This window comes from Dermacentor variabilis, chromosome 8 (assembly GCF_050947875.1).
Source record: "Dermacentor variabilis isolate Ectoservices chromosome 8, ASM5094787v1, whole genome shotgun sequence".
Taxonomy (NCBI): domain Eukaryota; kingdom Metazoa; phylum Arthropoda; class Arachnida; order Ixodida; family Ixodidae; genus Dermacentor; species Dermacentor variabilis.
In genome coordinates, this window is record NC_134575.1 from 120,206,330 (window position 1) to 120,225,262 (window position 18,933).

At 47.8% G+C, this 18,933-nt stretch overlaps 1 protein-coding gene across 2 annotated transcripts in view; it reads left to right on the top strand.

Annotated features, from left to right (window-relative positions):
• The first annotated feature begins 5,104 nt into the window (after nt 1-5,104).
• The window catches only part of LOC142590556 (short-chain dehydrogenase/reductase family 9C member 7-like), a 41,245-nt gene continuing 27,416 nt past the window's right edge, over nt 5,105-18,933 (top strand). Inside the window, exon 1 of one of the 2 annotated variants that reach the window (XM_075702761.1) lies at nt 5,105-5,714. In XM_075702761.1, coding sequence (XP_075558876.1) covers nt 5,513-5,714 — 202 coding nt within the window. In that variant the 5' untranslated portion in view covers nt 5,105-5,512. Of the gene's footprint in view, nt 5,715-9,058; nt 9,152-18,933 lie in introns of those variants that run through there. The other variant, XM_075702762.1, reaches the window with a different exon arrangement.

Below are 18,933 nucleotides of genomic sequence, written 5' to 3' on the forward strand. Positions count from 1 at the left end.
TGGGTGATTTAGATTGTTGCAATGGACAGTTTTTAGTGACTCCAAGGCAGCCCTTCAATGCATGCAAAGCCGGATGCGCCATGGACCCAATGAACGACTGGCCTCGGAAATTGGACAGATATACCATCGCAGCCATGACAAGAGCCGCAACATAATATTTCACTGGCTTCCAGGTCATTGCAATATCAGCTGGAATGGACACGCCGACGAAGTCTCCCGATCTGCGCATGAAAGTGGTCAATGTGTCTCGATTTGGCTTTCGCGAACCGGGCTGCGATTCATGTCGCGTGAATGTACTTTGCCCCTGCGGAACCCGAACGTTTTCACCATGTGTCGTTTGCGTTCGTTGTCTCCGGACATACGGATGAATCTACCGCCGGGGCTGCCACGACGTCAACAGCCCATGCTTGTACTGTCTATGACTAAACGTTGCCTTTACCAACTCTTATGACTTTCTTTCTGGAATGGCCAACAGCCCTACGTGTGACACATGCAGCTGTGAGGAGACGTTCGCACACATTATCTCTCTCTGACTGCCCGCGCTATAGTGCCGAGAGGCAGGTGCTGTGCAGTGTGATGGTCCCATTGTACACTCGTCCACTGTCATAACCAAAAGCTTTAGGTCAGTGCTCCCAAGGAATATGCGCGCAGAAGCCCTTACTCCCGTCACTAAGATTCCTGTGGTCAATGAGCTTTGACGCCAGCTTGGTTGAATGGGCATTGCAACAACCACAAACAGCACCATGCCCTGCACTCCGCATCAGTTTGCTACACATCTGAAAGACGTTAGCCGTTCTCTGGGAGTGACACGATATTCTTAAGAACCGTTCTTTACCAAACCGAGATTGCTTCTCTTTACGCGGAACTGCAGTTGAGTGTGATTCAATGTTTTGGTGTAGTTAGTGTCTCTTGGGTTCAAAGGGAAGCGCTTAATATGTTTATTGAACGTGTGGTTTCATTGTTTCCTTCTAGCTATTCGATTCATTTACCAGTACTTAGTAAAGAGTTCATTTTTTAATGTTATTTCCGGGTTTCATTAAAAATCTGCCTTCGTAAACTCTGAACTAATATTGCGCGGAAACGTATCGGGCCGGATGACGACAATGCGCAATAAATCGAACATGACGGCGCTTCCTTCTTTTTTTTTTTGGCTCTCGTCGTACTCGCGATGCTCACATGCTGCTGGCTCTTTCGTTCGCGTTCCAGTATGTTTCTCGCGCTACGCCGCTGCGGGCCGCAGCATTATCTTGCCGCTCACAGATCCGTACATATCTTCTCTGCGGTTTCCAGCACAGCTTCTTTGGTAGCGTGCTGGTAAGTCGCCTAAAACAGAGCGTATCTGTCGCTCGTAATAAATTCCCTATTAGCGGCGAGAACTTGGAGTGATGCCCTCTCGCGAGTGACGTCACGACCAGGACGCCGCTCGCTTGGCTGCCGCGCGCGCTCGTTCCCTCCGTGTATTCTTGGGGCATGTGCCGCTCGTGGCGTCCTTGTTGAAGGGCATGTCGGCTTCCTTCTGCCGCCATGCCTGAATCACAGTTTCTTCTCCAAAAGCGCGTGAGTCGAGAAAATTTACGGCTTGGATATCGCAAGCTATGTGGCGTTGAAGGGGTCTACTGGTTTTACAATGCATATATGCGCTGTGTCTGTCCATAAATTTTGCGTAAAAAGAATGTGTGCAAATTCAACACGCGAAGTTGCGTATGATGCTTCGCTAAACACTTAACACTCCCTTAGTATTTAGCTATGAGAGACATTGCATTTTACATGCAAGAAAAATCTTGGTAATTGGCGTCAACACGTTGTCCGTGTTAGAAAGACGATGCCCAGCGAAGCTGTCATCATGATTCTTATTACTCTGGTGAGTCGTTCTAATCAAGTGTGGCCATTTATTAATGCGTAAAAAAAAAGGTAGGCGCGCATTAATGCGTGCCTATGTTTTTCTCTTACGCATTATTAAATGGTCATACTTGACTATTTCATATGAAAAAGCTTGCTGCTACTTTCACAAACCCTCTCTGAAACAGGCCTCCAAGAAACGAATTGTTAATGGCTGCTAACACGACGGCGCGTCATGTAGAGTATTTACATCGTTAATTCACAAATACCATAGTATAGCAATCACTTGAGAGAAAAGTTTCGTGGTTAAGACCAAGAGCCAATCAATTGCAAGCGATGAAATGTTTCATGGTGGCCCTCAGTAGCCTTTATCGACAGTATGGCACATCCCTCACGCAACGGTATAGCACCCGACTGTCGGTATGGCACGCACCCATTGTTCGCGAAACCCATCAGTTCACTACAACTTCGAATTGAAACCACAAAGCATTTTTTTACAGCGTCAGTTGGAATGCCTAAAGTATTCTCGAGGTACTACAGCGCAGCTTAGATTGCCTAGAAAAGGAAAATTCAAGCACCTTCTGCCTCACTGTGTCTCGGTCCAACGTTGTTTAATTATATAAAGTGAGAACTATTCGCTTCGTTGGTACATAAAAGAGAACCTCGTAAACCTTCATAGAGAAAACGCCACAAGCATTACATATTTCACTTGATTTTTGACCCTCCACCGAGGAGTTATGACATTTTCAATATGTCCATGATTGACGCTACGACTTCTTTCTGGCAGCAACCATACGGTCCAAAAAGCATATCTCAATAAAAAATTTGGGCCGAGCAGCCTGTGTCTGCTTGCCAAACAGATGTATATGTCATCTATATTCCTCAAGCAACAAGCACCAGTAAATTTCTCAAGTCATCGAGTTGAACATGTAGCACAGAAAATCGAATATATATTGGTACATTTCTTTTCTTATTCTGCAAATAGCTGTAAGCCTTAATTAGCTTTACTTCAAATTACCGCCACTTAAACACGTGAGGAACTGCCTGATTTTGAGAAGCAGATAAAGAAGCAAGTAGTGCTTGTAGAATCTAAACTGCAGTGTTAGTTATGTCCTCATGTTACTGCCGAGCGTTTCTCTGAAGAAATACGAAAAATCGATACTATACCATGAACCACTCGTCGTGAGCAAACCTGTTTTAATGGATTAAAATCAAAGTAACTGTTGTAGAAGTGGTGTATACTGCTGGGAAGTCGTGTATATCAACGTAACTGTTGTAGAAGTTCTAGTGCAGAAGTCGTTTGTGAAATACTTGTTGCACCGCAACAGGTGTGTTGTCATAACTGGATTCTTGTGTACTACGCTTTTGCGGTTGTGAATCCGCGCATGAAGAAGCCGCAGTGCACTCTAAGAACAGTTTACACCCTGGGGCTTGCCCCTTCTGCCACGCAAAAATAATCGTCATCTGCCTTGATGCGTTTCCTTTCTTTATCGCTGCGAGCCCAGAACTTTCCAGTAACGAATGGCACGCGCGCTATCAGCATAGAACAGTTTACACCCTTTGGAGTGCCCCTTCTGATAACGCGCGTGCCGTTCGTCACTGGAAAGTTCCGGGCTTGCAGCGATAAAGAAAGGAAACGCATCAAGGCAGATGACGATTATTCTTGTGTGGCAGAAGGGGCAAGCCACAGGGTGTAAACTGTTCTTAGAGTGTGGGCTGGTGCGCGCTCCTTCAGGTGGCACTGTAGCGTTGCCTTTGAGAGCTGCATTGTCGTCTAAGAAATGAGCTCTTTAAATAAATTTTCGCGAATGACGACGTCGTAAAAATATATTGGAGACGATCGCCATAAGTATACAAGCAGGGAGAACGACGGCGAACAAACCAAAGCACCGCAGAAAGCACCCGGACACCGCCCGAACTATAAGTCACTGTGCCAGAACTGTATACCAGACGACAGGCGCGAGTCCGTGCCCTGACGTTACGCGAGCGGCGCTCGCAGCGCCCTTGTAGTTCGCTCTCGGGACTAATATCTACATACAGGTGCGCGCATCACTACGTACAGTGCTCAGCGACTGGAACGCAGTACTCGGACCGCATAGCGGCGTGGTGTTTTCCACGCAGCCACTGAGCGCTGGCCGATGGCTGGAAAATTCAGCCACACTCGCTCTCGTGTGACATGAAAACACATCAACCTCGTGTACCCAGAGGCCAACCGGTGGAGCGAAAGAAAGGTGCCGTCAGCTATGCGCTCCTAGCAACGCGTTTCAATCGCTGAGCACTGTACCTGTGCTTTGAGGGAACATCGAAGAAGTGTATGGTGCCGTGACCTCGCAGACAACGTTGAAGAAACGTTCGCGATGTCGTCGTACGAAGGTGTCGCACCACCACGCGCGGCAATACGCACTATGAATGCGTGTCACGCCTGCCCAAAGCTGAGCGAAGGGCACTGTGAAAGTTTTCGCCAAGCTCCGGTGCGAAAACCTTCCGCAAAATGGAACTACAGTGATAAAGCATATCGCCGGCGTCATCACGGTCGCAACCTTTGTTCAATCCAGACTGCTGTCTTTATTGCCGCCGCCGCTCACGACCTAAACGAAAGTTCACGTCTGCCTTCCGCAGGCATCGCCTAAATTATATTACACGTCAGCGATCAAAAAATGTAACGCGCGAGCAGCAAGGCTTATATGTCGCATAGAAGCGCTACAAACAAATAGGCTTAACCTTGCCTCTAGGTAGAGGCGCTTCCGTACACTCTTAAGCAAAATTACACCCTGTTGCCACACAACGATAATCGTCATCTGTCCTCTCCGCATTTCCTTTCTTTAACGCTGCGAGCCCAGTACTTCCCAATAACGAACGGCATGCGCGTTATCAACATGACATAGCATTCCCGACAGGAAAGTAGCGGGCGCGGTGTTTTCAAGAAGTGAAACGCAAGCAAGGCAGACGACGATTATCGTTGTGTGGCAGAGATACACCTGAACGGGTGTAACTTTGCCTAAGAGTGTAGTTCGAAGGTGCTGGCGTTTCATGGCGTGGCCGCGAAACCCGACTTTTGTTCCCCCGCTGCCAAGCGTTGCTGCTCGTCCGCATTTGACTCGCCGTAACGAAAGTCCTCGCGCCGCCCCGTTCGTGCCCCAGACGGACGCCGCCGCGGCGTCGAACAGTCTGGACATTCACCCTTTCTTGCGCACGGCTAGGAAGGGTAACCGCGCTTTCCCCCTTCTTCTCTCTCTCTCCCCTTCCGCGCGAGCCGCGTCGCTGAGCGTTAGCCGGACCGAGCAGCAGGCAGAGTTCAGATTACCCAGCCTGTGCTGCGTGATAGCTCCCGTCTCCATGACCTAGCCGGTCGGCACGGCTGCGAAGAGGAGGAAGGCGCAGCAGCCACGGACGGCAACGGCCGCTGCATCGGCGGCGGCCAGGAACGGAAACCCCCCTCCCGCCCCCCATTCTTTTCTTCCGGGTGGAGCGACCGGTCGGTCCCTCGGCGATAGCCGGCGAGAGAGTAGCGAAGGGGGAGTCCCCCCCCACAACAGCAATAGACGTGCAGAGGGGGCCACGCAGGTGCCACATACACGCGTAGTGCATCGGAATCGGCGAGCGTCCACTCGGGTGCAGCCAAGTGCAGCAACAGGTGTATTCAGTGACTGAGCGCTCAGGGTGCAACGCCGCGATGCTGGGCCTGGTGTATCCGTCGGTGTGCGCGTCGCTGGCGCTGGTCTCCTGGCTGATCGCGCCGGGGCTCTGGACGCTGGCCCAGACGGCCGGCGCGCTGTGGTTGCTGTCGGTGGTCGGGCGCCGAATCACCGAAGAACTCTACGCGCTGATCGGAGGAAAGCACGTGGACCCCAAGGGAAAGGCCGTCCTGATTACCGGTACGTGCGCGTTGACTCACGCCGAGTTTTCCGCCTTTTCTAAACTTGCTTGCACTATTGAGGCGGCGAGTGGCTGCAGTTTCCAGAAGGCTCTTGCGATGCCAGTATAGCCGAAACGAAATTATCGGACGGTACCGCCTAAATGATTCCACACTTATAGTAAGACGAATGAAACTTGAGTATATTAAGACACCAGAACGTGCTTCCTTAGCCTGAAGCATTCGAGGGACTCATTTGTCGCACTAACGGCAAGGTTTTAATTTGCTTTCAGTTTAAGCGAGCACTTGATGTTCTTTCAAACGAATTTCTGGCTCTAGATTTATGTCAGTAAGAGCGTGGTAAAAAAAAAAAAAAAAAAAAAAACTCACATGAGACAGAAATAATTTCGAGATATGCGCACTTTTACATTCGTGGCGTCACAGGTTAAGTGTGGTTCAGTGCTAGAGGGAACACTCGAGTGTAGAGCAAGTGCTCATATTACCCCCTGGCAAGTATGGAAACGCCCGGCTTTGCAGCAGACGATTTGTGGCTGGTAGCGATGGCACCTTCTTGCATCATTGTGCGCTACATTCGCATAGGTTTAGCCAGCGCTTGCAGCCGAAATGTTATTAAAGCGACAGGCGCAGATTAGTCTGTTGCATTTAACATGTACGCTTCGGTCTACGGTTAGCAAGAAAGACCCTGAGAGAAAATGTGTTCGGCATGTGGATACACTGAAGGCGTAGGCAGAAAAGATCCCTTCAATTCCATTTCTCTGGAACTTACGGCACCGAATCAGTCATAGATACTTTGCATTGATGCCATGGTAGCCGCCATCTTATGGTACCAGCAAGTCGAGAAACTGCGTAAGCAAAGAAAAAATAACGCAACGCCAAGACAGCACGAAAGTCGCGTCTTCTTTAGTGGGACCACACAAGCGATAAGGACAGTTGATTTCTAACATGACATCGCTGAAAAAAGAAACACAGGAAATGACACAAGCTATCTATGGTCTTGAAAGCAGACGCTGATGGCTTGGCCGAAATCTTCCCAATGCAGAACTAGAGCTGTGGGATAGTGTATGGTATTGCTTTAGTGTTAAACAAAGCCGGAGCAGCGGCCAGATGGATGATGCTAAATCAACTTTAGAAATCACCCAGAGGCTTAGGATCTGGAAGAGATAGCTTGAGTTATCATTCTTCTGCGGCCACACTGGCTGAAGTTGTGTTCCGGGGTGGCAGATGAGTCACGCCTTCGAGCGCAAATGTTTACGAGCTGACCGAACGAACTTTGCTTCAACGGCATCTTGCATGCCGCTGTCGCCTGGTTATTTGTCGAATATTAAAGCGAAGCCTTATTCGCCTACCGTCCCCGATTTGGCGTGGCTACTTCTGCAGCCGTGTGCCACTGAGCGTGTCCATCTTGTCCCATTCTCCACAGTGGATATGTGCCACAAGAGGTGCGGCATCCCTTAGTTAGATTTGTGTGGCACTTTTCCTCGTGCACACCTGCGATCACCGTTCTTCCGCCGACAAGCCTGACGCTTTGCCTTCGCGACGAAGGGAGGCGGCATCACGGAGAGAGGCATCGTGACGGGCGTTTCTACACCTCGCTGAAAAAGTAATCGGTCAACAAAACGCCGCCGTGCTTGATGGCAAGCCAGTTAACCCTAATGAATTTTACACAAATTATCCGGCTCTCTTTGTTCTCTTGTACGTCCGATAATTACAGGTATAACATACACGTAGATATGCACGGCGATTGGAGAAAAGTCTACAGATAACACGCAGTAGGGGCGGAGGTGGGGATGAAGGAACTCGGCTAAACCGCTTATGCAAAGTTGTTCTTTCGTCACACGGCACCGCTGCATTTGTTACGTTGTAGCTGTATTCGCTGAGCAGCAAATGGAAGCGTTCAGGTATGCGATGGCAAGTGGGCTCGAATTGCGGGAGTAAGTTGCTTCGTTTTGCTGCGGTATGTGGAAACCAACACGATTTGCCAAGGCAGGGCTGCCGTGAGTTCCTTCTTGAAAGCTTGTTTTCTTCATCCGCCTGTCACTGCTTACCTTGAAGTGCTACAGTTGCAACAGATATGTTGCGTTGAAAGCAAGCGAAAGGCAAAACACACACCTACGTACATACAGGGTGTTTCTTTTGTAGCAAGGCGATAACGCAAGCTGCTCGCGGAGTCGGACCGGACTCGGAGACGTGACGAAAGACGGGTTGCAGCCAGTTTCGGTTGCAAGTAGCCTGCCAAGGGGAACTAATTGTTCGCGTAACTCTCATATGAACTCCGCTATTCAAAATTTGATGGTTGGGATAAGTTTAGTGTCGAGGATGGGCCCCGGAGTACTAATTCGGTGTAGCCAGCTATTGTTAATGAGGAAGTTAATTACCCTAATTTCGATCATTACGCTGATAAGTGCGGCAATCGCCTTGTGTCTAGAGGCTTGGAATGCGTAGACTCGAATGGTAAACATGACGTCAGCGTGATGTACATTTTTGTAAATTTAAAAATTTGGTGCCGCTAGAAACAAAACTCCCACAAGACAATACAGACAATAATGAAAGTAAAAAGATAAGAGATAACGACGTACTGGAAATTGGCCATTCAAGCTAATAAGTATAAAGGTGCCGCAAGGAGTGTTCACAAGCAGAGTTCACTACTATTGGAGGTGCTGCTTTCTTTCACATATATGTATATATGCTTCCACGCAGTTCTTTTTGGGTTATTTTGGGTGACATTCGTTGTAATTCGCCGCACTTTCAAGCCACGACCAGAACGCACGAAAGCGCAGTCCCGAGTCGCTGCACTGCGCGCAACGACCGACCTGCGCGCCCGCCTTGGCATCGCGGCCTCGCGAAGCGCGCCGCGCGTTTGATACGCTCCGCGGCGGCTCCGGCCTTGAACGCTGCGCAACACGAGGAAAAAAGAGACGCGCAAGAGGAGGCTGGGCGCGTGCCGCACTTTCTCCGCCGCCGCGTGACGACGATACCGTGTGGGAGGTCGGCTGGAATCGTTGATTGGCGAGTGGCCCTTTAGCGTCGGGGAGTAGGGGGGGCGTTCGGCGCCGAGCCGTGTCAAGTGCACGCCGCCGCGTGGCGTTGCTTTTCGTTCTGTTCTCCCCGGAAGGTTCGCCCGGCGGCTCGAAGAAGGTGTAGGTGCATGCACGCCCGGCTGGTAGAGAGAGAGATTCTTATTTGTGGAAGGCGCGCGTCGAGGGTGGAGGCCTTGCCCGTCGCGGTAGCTCCGTGGACGGAGTTCTGCTGTTCGCCGGCCGAGTGCGAAGTCGCGGGTTCGATTACCGGCCGCGGAGGCCCCATTTCGGTGGGGGTGAAATGCAACGAAAGTGTAACTTCGCGCGTTGAGGTGGACGTTAAGGAACCGCGAGCGTTAAAAGAAAATCAATCCGGGACCCTCCACTGCACCGTTCCTTATGACCCACTGTGCAGCTCAAGGTAACCTTTCCAAGAAAATAAGGCGGGTATCTTTACTAGTACAAACGTGAATAATGCCTACCGTTCGCCATAAAGACGCGTAAATCGGCAATAGAGAAATGAAAGAATGTATATCTGACAGGTACGCCTGCGAGATGCACCTCTCATTTGCTGGACAAACAAGGAACCACATCAAATGCACTCGCGCAGGAAAGAAACGGAGGGAAAACACTGCCAAAAACAAGTAAACGAGCGAAAGTCTAAAATAAAGATTCCTAGTAGCGTTTTTTGAAATAAGTCTGGAAGAATTTTAGAGAAATATATATTTGTTGGGGAGCAATCACAGTTCTTTTACGGTTAAGTTTCTTAATTTTCGCTTTTCCTTCCTGTTTGGCTCTTGCCTCGGCTCTCTCCATTAGTTGATCGCGTAATTTCTGAACCCCTTGCGACTCTTGTTTCCAGTTGCCAATTTGCACGAAAAGGGCTGTACAATTAGGGAAAAGCCAGACGAGGTAACGGGTGACAGTCATATTGCTTATGGGTTTAACGGTTATTGCAAGGTCTGATGATGGGCGCTGATTCGCATTAATTTAATATCCACGTTATCTAAACCATATCACAGGCTCCGAGGATCAGCTAGCGCCGCGGTGAGCTATCACTCGAGGAAGTAATGAGGAAAAGTTAAACGCAGCTGCCGCTTTCTCCGGCCGCAACTTCTTTCAAGAGCATAAAGACCAGCTTAATGCGAACTGAATCCCTTTCCTGGTCCCTGGATGAGTCTAAACAAAGAAGGTTGAACTAACGAAGGAGCATCGATGCGCTTTACCTCTGCAATAGATGGTGACAACTCAACGCCTCTCTAGTTAATCGCGCGGGCACCAAATCGATCAGAAAACTGGCCTTCACACCCCAGGAGAAGGCGATAACTATCACCATCCGAAACGAGTGAAAGAGGCAGCAAAATGTTGACCGCCGAGTAGCTGTCAAGTATCAAGCGTGATTTGGCAGCCCTTGGGGAATGTGTGTGGTGGCGTGAGGTCAGGGGTGCCCCCCCCACCCCTCCTTTGGGCACGTGCCTGGCTCGTGCCGTGTTTTCCTCCATTGTTCTCGACTACTCCAGTGCTTCAAATTCTTAGTCGTAGTAATGGAGAAACGTCTAATGCGTGGTTTCTGTTAACTCATGAGAACGCATGCAAATTTATGCACATATACTGGAAACTCAACAACGTACTAAGTTTTACCGAGATATGAATTCGGCATATTTGGAACCTCACTATTGTCTTCAGTGAAAATGAAAGTTCAAAGAAAGCATCTTGCAGTGTGACCAACCGTTTTACCGCGTGTTCGCGGGTTGGTTAATATAAAGCACGAAGTTTTCACGTGAAATTTGTAAAGAAACGTTGCTATTGCTACATCACACCAGGTGTTTCAGCCTGCGTGAAAACATTCGTAATATTACTATAGTCTGTTATCATTTATTCGTTATTATGTCTCCGTTATTTGTGTGATCGAGTGAAACATGGCCATGCGCAAGCGCCAAGAATCTGTATAGCTTTCCTTCGTATTACTCAGAGTATTGTCACCGCAGCCAAAGCAATCATGGTGGCGCAGTTTTCATTTCTTCCAACTTCCAGTATCACGGTAGGCTTGACTTGGCGCTTAACGTTTTTAAATGTGAATCCGTTTCGATTGAACTGCATGAATCATGCATTTCCCAAGATAAAAATAACTTAGTTGTGGCTTACATTTACAGGTCACGCTCATCTTCTGTTAATGGTTTGTTTGGCTTTGGGCGAAACATTGCATTAGCTATCATTAGAACAAGAAAATTAATCAGCCCTTCCACTCTGTGAAGGACGAGCAGCAAAGCTGTGTCGTGTGTTACCTCCATCGACGCATCTATGCATATGTAGGTATTACGCACAAAGCGTGTCAGGCCCATACCAGAGCGCCGTGGAAACAGACGATGAGGTCGCCTAGGCGACTATGACGTAACCACAGCACACAACGCCCACTGCTGGTAGCAGTGTGTATAGGACGCAGGTGGCCGTTTAACCGAGCCTCGACGCGAGCGACGATATGCATCGAGTCAAAGGAGTACACGAAACAAAACACGTTTGTTTGTAATTTACTATGTGGCATACTTCCTATTTCATTAGCTGAATGAAACGTGGAAGGACTAGATTTTTATTCTAGCGGACAAGCATGCGACTGTACGTGTCCCTCCCGTGGAAGCCCATGTGTTGACAGAAGACGGGAATTCTGTAACGTTCACAACTTGACTGTGAACTAACTAACTATGTCTAGTAAATGGATCTCGGCGTAATGATAGAGTCGTCTTAGCGGCATATTTCAGCGTGATTTTTTCCAAGATACCTATATTAAATTGAGAGCCACAGAGCATCCGCGGAAAACTGCAGAACATTTTTACGCGTCGACGCGACGCGTCGATGGACGGACATCGACCACCGCCGGAGGGTAGCTACATACAGCTTCGCTGTAAAAGTGGTCTTTATATCAGGAGACATAAAGACTAATCTTTTGCAACAGTCCACCACTTCTGTCAATGATTATGTTACAGGCATCAATGGATATGGTTATGAATACCTGTTAATTGTTCCAATGCTTTGCACTTCAGACGCACAACGTACTATTATTGACCTCACATGATCTAATCTTATTACTCCTCCTAATGCTGGTGTTAGTAAAGCACCTATAGACCGTTTTTTCGTAGGCGCCGCCATATTGTGAACGCAGTGGCGCCGCCTATGAGCAGCGCCAGACTGGCTTCGGTGAAAGCGGTCTTTTGCATGGCTGGTATACGCAAGGCGGCAGGTTCTGGCGTTTGTTTTCGCGGTCTTGTGGTCTATTTAGTATGACGTGCGTCTTGTACGTGGTAGAGGGTTCTGTGAGACATGCTGAAGTGGTTTAAGGCGTCATGGCTAGAATTTCTGCTGGCGTTGAGGTGGACGCAACACGCAGCGCGATGTGTGCGCGCATATTTGAGCCGTTCAAACTGTTCGCTGCTGGTTACCTTGCGTGACTACTTGGTCCGATGGATGAGGTTTCCGCCCCTGAATAAAATAGTTTCGGAAAGTAATAGCAGCATACCTTACAGTCTGAATTAAGCTTCTCCAGCAAAGGGACTGTTTACGAACTGCACGAGCGTCGTAAGCAGTGGTAGGTGCTGGATTACATATCTTTGTTCTATATACCGCATGGTCCAAGCATACGGCATCAGCGGTTATATATTCATAAGCGTTGTGCGGCGTGACTATGCGAGGTCGTATTGCGGCGTTAGCCCGTTTTCTCTTGCTTTTTTGAGAAAGAGGATGATAACCGAATTTTTTTTTTCGGTTGTGTTCGTTCCGTTCTCTACGACGCACTCACACGTATTACGGAAATCTTGTCCTCAAAAATAGCCATCACATTCTTTTTATGGAATCGCTCATATATTATGGCTGTATACAGTCCAAGAAGGCAATGCCGAAGCGTACAGATTACATATGTATCGTGCTGGTTCACCAACCGCAGAGATCGCTGTGTTGAGCAGCGCCATCGGCCTCGTGCAGGAAGGCTAGCGTATAGGCATATGAACGGTACTGGTGCATCACAAATATTTGATAGCGCCTGCCGCTTAGATGTATCGTGGTTGCCTTAGGTTGGCCGTGCACGAGCATGCGCTCTTATGCTTTGTTTTACTGCCTATGCCAGGCGATCAGATAGTGAGCAGATTTACCATTTCATGCTGCTAATACAGAGAGACCGGTTTTCTTTGTTGCATTAAAAGCGATATAAGCAAAATAGTTCACGACACATACACACACCGCGACTGATAATGTGCGTACACCGCGGCTGATGAGGCGCGTCACATTTTTTCTCCCCCAAGAGATATTTCCGCCTACTGTAGTTACCGATGCACCGAAAGGCTTCCCTGACGACCTTATATGAACGGACATGGCGTAAATTTCACAAATTACGATCTAAAACATCTCGAAATCGTTCCGCAGCACGCGACAGCAATACTTTCAAGCAGCCTATAGAAATCATTATTCATAGATGTAATCAGCCGCACAGACTGGACACCAGTAACAGCAGCATTAAATCCGAAACTTGCTTATCAGAAGTTCTCGAGCATTATAAATAACTACCTCACTACAAGCACTAAATTAGTGGCTGTAGGCATAAGTTTTCGATTTCATACAACCCGTGGATAACCACTAGCCTATTGAACTGTCTGCAAAAGATAGGAAATATTTATAAAAAAATACGAAGACACAGCCATTCCGCATTGATTTACCTAATGGCTATAAGACATATTCTAACATATTAGGGAGACTTCACAAGGATACTAAAGATACTTATTGCGAGAACAAGATTAAAAGCGCAGGCAACAATCTGAAATAGCAGTGCAATGTGATCTATGCTTTTCTCTGCAAGAGTACGTCTAATACCCTCATGGCCAAGATTTATTTACGAGATCGCGCCTACGATAGTCAAAGTGGCATTAGAAATGTATTCAATAGTTCATTTTCGCTACAGGAAGCCGACTCTTTTAAACCTGTCAATAACTCATGCCCTCGTTGACCTCACACCTTTCTTTTTTCTGTCTCACCCGAAGAAATGCACATTGTCATCCATAACACGAAAGACACTATTGCTGGATAGGAGTGCTTTCGCTCCGTTTACGTGAAATTAGTCGACCATTTAATCTACGACACGTTTTCCCGCACCATCAACATAATAATTGAAACGAGCATCTTCCCGGCAGCATTAAAAAGAAAAAGCAGCGCTAATTGCTGTTTCTACGAAATGTGACAAATGCCTCTGCTCGAACCATCGTCCCATCGTCATGCTTTCTTTCTTTAGCAAATTTCTTGAAAAAGTTATTGTTACTCGTTTGACTATAACTATTTGACGAAATTTAACATTCTTGGTCCACGTCAATTTGTTTTTCCGCCAGGCATTTCTGCTGTGCTAGCAATACTATTTTTAACAGACGACATCAAACCTGCAATAGATGCTGGTAGTTTTGTTGCTGCGTTATTCATTGTCCTTCTTTCAAAGCCATTCTATTCCATTGTTCACTGCATATTGTTTCGGAAGTTAGAATCGATTGGAACTGGGTCCAGTTTTAAGCTTGCTCCGCACTTACATGATCGAGAACAATCTATATACAAATCTGGTACTTGCTCACAGCCTCAAATAAATAATATTGGTGTACCGCGAGGCTCTATTCTTGGTCCTCTCAATCTATATCAATAACATTCCCTTATGTTGAAGCTCATCTAATTGTATACTCTATGCTGACAACGCTATCATACTAAGTGAATGTACATGTATAGACTTACTGTTATGCAACATTAACAAAGACGCCGCCAATGTATTGAACAGGTGCCGTAGTAATGGACTAAGTATTAACACTAACAAGTCTAACTTTATCTTTTCCTCACACAATAGGTGCCTTTCTGGAACTCCATCTTTTCATATTGGTAGTAACATAACATTCGATTCTGACAATACTACCTTTCTGCTAGTAAAATTAGGCATCTAAAATTTACTACGCATATAAACTCATTATTGAAGAAGTCGGAATGCGGCTTTAGAATTATATTAAAGGCTAGGTCATACTTTGATATTAAAAACCCTGCTATCACTTTATTACGTAATTATTCAGTCAATTGAATTACTGTATCTGTACATCGCGTAACACTGACCCCACACAGTTGTCCCCATTGCAGCTCATTCAAAATCAGGCTATGCGGATCGTGCCAGTTAGCAGTCCTGCAGCCAATGCTTCACTGTTGCTTCACGTGGCGCGGTGGGTTAGCGGCTGTGTTGTTGCGCTGCTGAGCACGAGGTCACATTTCGATGGGGGCGAAATGCAAGAACGTGTGAGAGTACAACGAGAGTGAGAGTGAGAGTGCAAGAAGAGAGTCAGTGCAAGTGCAAGAAGGTGTGAGAGTACAACACCGCACATTGTCTTGCAAGTTATTCAAATATTTAGAGAGCGTGCTTAACCGAGTTGGTTCACGGCCTAGTTGGCACACTTCTTGAAAACTGGGTTTGTGCGGCGCAAATGGACGGGACACAAAGGAGCAGCGCATACTGGCATGCACGTCTGCGAGAACACAAACGAACACGAACGTAAAACGAGATAACAAATTCTTATCTGGGCTTCCTAAGAAATAAACGTTTTTTTTTTTTTTTGTGTAACGAATATAGATTATTGAGCGTAAGTTACCTGCCCCGTGCGCTGGCTCATAAACTGGTGGTATGTGCGCAAGCAAAAAAAGAAAAATCGCGGCTTTTTCTTACTTACAGCAGAATAATTCGGAACGATCCCCGTGGGCATTGATCTCTCTCTGCCAGAATTCAGCGTGCGTTGTTGTACCTGACGTGCCAACAGACACGAATATTCGACTATATCGAATATTGAATTCGCGAACTGAATGCAGTAGCGAAGACTGCTCGACTCGTATTCGAAATTTCCAATGCTCGCACGGACGTAGTATCGATAAATGCGCAGAATATGGCTACGTTTCATTTGGCTGTGCCGATACAAAGTCTGCCGTTTCGAAGTTGAAAAAGAAACGTGGCGCAGGCCCCTTCTTTGTTAACGAGGAAAGGTCAACGGCAACCGAACCCGGCTGATGTCCCGAGTGCGTTGAACACGGGCTGCTGCGAAGGACAACTTTAGTTGCGTTTCAGCGAAGGCACGGTTTCGCTTCTCTCTTAACGCACACCCAACATACGAGTTCCTCGGTAGTCCCAGCACTCGATGTACAGTCATCCGCGAAATTTTATGCAACACGAAATCTGAGAAAGAAGCTGACTATCTGCGCACCCTCACAACGCAGCGTTGTATTCGCATTTACGGCCTCTACCAGTATACGCGAACAACATTGTGATGTGCGATTTTACTGACTACTGTTACGGGCTGCTCGTAAATTGAATGTTTTCTGAGACCCGTGGTCCGTAAGCTTTTTTGCTTGACTCTACATTTTGCGGCCCTTCGTTATTGGCCATCAAACAGCAGCTGGGTCATCACGGTTGTGCGCCACTCGGAGTGACGGACGATGTAGCAATAAACCACGAATAATAATCCCCATTTTATCCCGACAGCTAACCGGCGCCATCGTTGGCTGGACACTGCGCGGTTGACAGAAATGAGGCGCTGCGGAGACCGGTTACCCGGACCGGCGAAGCGACGGCTGTCGCAACGACCTTCTTGTCTGTTAACTTACGGCAGCGACTCGACACAGAGCGCCTTGCCGCAAACATAAACGCAAGGTATACAGCGCCTATACTGTAGGCGTTTCACAAACGTATCTCTCGTCCGAGGTCGCACACGGTTGCCACAAACGAGCTGTCGCGCGCAAGTTGGTAAACACATAAAATGCAGTGTCGTGGCAGAGGCCATGATGGAAGGGGACGCGTTGCTCGTTGCGAGCGTGTTTCCATTTATTCGGTTTACCTCTGCGCTCAAGCACAGTGCGTGCGGCGGCGCTTGCGTGTCACGTAGGCGGTGCGCTCTCTAGCTTTTGTTTGTGTCGTTGTTGTTCACGTTGCAACGTAAGTGTGAAACTATAAAGCCTTCTTTTTTTCTTTTTTTTAGGGGGGTGGGTGGAGATTGGGGGGGGGGGCAGAGACGAGTTACGGCTGGGGATCGCATGTCGGAATGTAGGAAAACTTCGCCACCGAAGCGAAAGAAAAGGACCATTCGCCGCTGCGCAAACCGATGGCGTGTGCACGGAGACATGCCCCGAATAGCTCTGCTGGCCCACTTTCTTCGTCTGTGCATTCGCGTTTCGTACCTGCGCCCCGAGCGCTCGTAATGTTCCACAGCGTGCGACGACGTCTCGGGGAATCGCGCCACACTTGCCTGAAAAAATTTTGCCTTCCTGCGAGCTATTCGCGCTGTCGCATTCTTTAGCGTTGCCGCCGGAGTCCCGAACCCCGAAGCAGTATACGTTGCCTCATCCTCTGCGGACGCTGTGTTGCTCCAGGAATGCCGTGCGCTCAGCTAAGGCGAGGCGTGTGCGTACGCGAGTGCAGGCGCAGAAACATTGGGATTGGCAAAGAGTGGGACGCCCAGCAACCACCTCATGACAGCACTCTATATAGGTTTAGTTTCTGGAGGAGCGCATCCACGAGAATTTTAAGAATAATAATAATATTAATAATAATAACAAAAAAGGCGGAGACAGGCGACCAAGCGGCGTTGTTGAACTGCCGGGGTCTTCTTTTTTTTTTTTTCATGCCTCATTGTCTCGTCGTTCGATATTTACCTAGCGCAATCTTACTGGATAGCAAGCAAAACACCTGGAAAGAATGCGTCACCATTTATGCTACTTTAACAAAACTGTAGAACACGTCCCGGTACTGCGAATGCCATGGGTACGAGGTCGTATCCATTTCGCTTATCCTGTCCAAGGCCGACAGTTCTCTTCCTCTTTTCTTTCTTCTGTTCCACCGAGGTCCTCCATTGTCTTCGTACCCCGACGGCGCTGCCACAAATCGAAGATGCGTAGCAATTTCCTCGTGGAAGGCCGCACTGTGCGTCTCCATTCAAGAGTGTGTACCGTCACCGCAGTGTAATCACGTCCTGCCCTGACGTACAGCGCCACTAAGACTTATCTGAAACAAAGAAATGTATTGCGGATGTACCGACATCCAACGAATGCTTCAATCAAAATTTATGGAGCCAGTGTCGCACCGCATAGGGGAGTATTTACCGAGTATGGTGGAGACCGTAAGGTGGAGTAAGGTCTAAGAAAGCAAAGCGAGCGTCATCCACCAGAATGTAACAGGAACCACCGAAGGAAACCGACCCGGAAAGATCTTGGTTTCAGGTTCGAGTCCCGGAGCAGGCCAAATTTTTCTTCGATTGCGGAGCTTCCTTTCTGAGAAGCCCGTATGGGTTTCCTTTGTAGCTTCGTGTAACACTCAGGTGAACGACAATATTCCCTTGCATGAATATCGACTATTCTTATTTGTTATCTTGTGTGGAACTCAATCTTATTGGGTGTTCGGCATGAACATATTTTTGCATGTATATTTACCCACTTCAGTGGATCGTATGCCCGAAACCGGCGAAGTTCTGATTGTTGGTTCAGTATACATTGTGGCTGTGAACATCTTAGAAAAGGAAGCGGAGCACACACACGTAGCAGAGTGCTTTCGTGTAGGTTTCACTGCGAACGTAGCAAGCAATAGCTTTAACAATCAACATGTGAAAGCAAGCGCTCATGTTTCGCGTCCTCCTGCTCCCGTAAACACTCGCTCAATATTTCGCGCGCAATACACTTGAACGTTTTGATCACATTTGCGTAATTCAGCAAGATTTCTAGTGTTCCAGGCCTAATTGGCCTAATGTTCGTTTATAATGCGATGTGGATTGCGCCTTGACGTCATCGAAGATGCCGTTATACTGTGCAGTCATGGCTCGAAGAAAGCGTCTCTGTTATCTCGATCAGCTTATCTACAACATCGCTATGGAAGCCACAAACAAAACTACAATATGGCATGCGTGACGACATGGAGACGCTATCTATTTGTCGCTTTTGATGGTTTTGCCCCTGTTGTAAATATAGTATTCTGACTCCGTCGTCGAGTGTTGTTTTGTAATTATGTCGTCTCTATGTTGTCTCCGTCATTTCGCAAAAAGCGTCTGCCTTCTGATAACAGCCAGAATTCCGGCGCGTTTTTGTCTGATTGCTGACTCGTTGCTTGGCATTCCTCCACAAAGATTTCTGCACTTGTATCGTATAAAGCTCCCTCTTATTTGTTGTCGTTCCAAT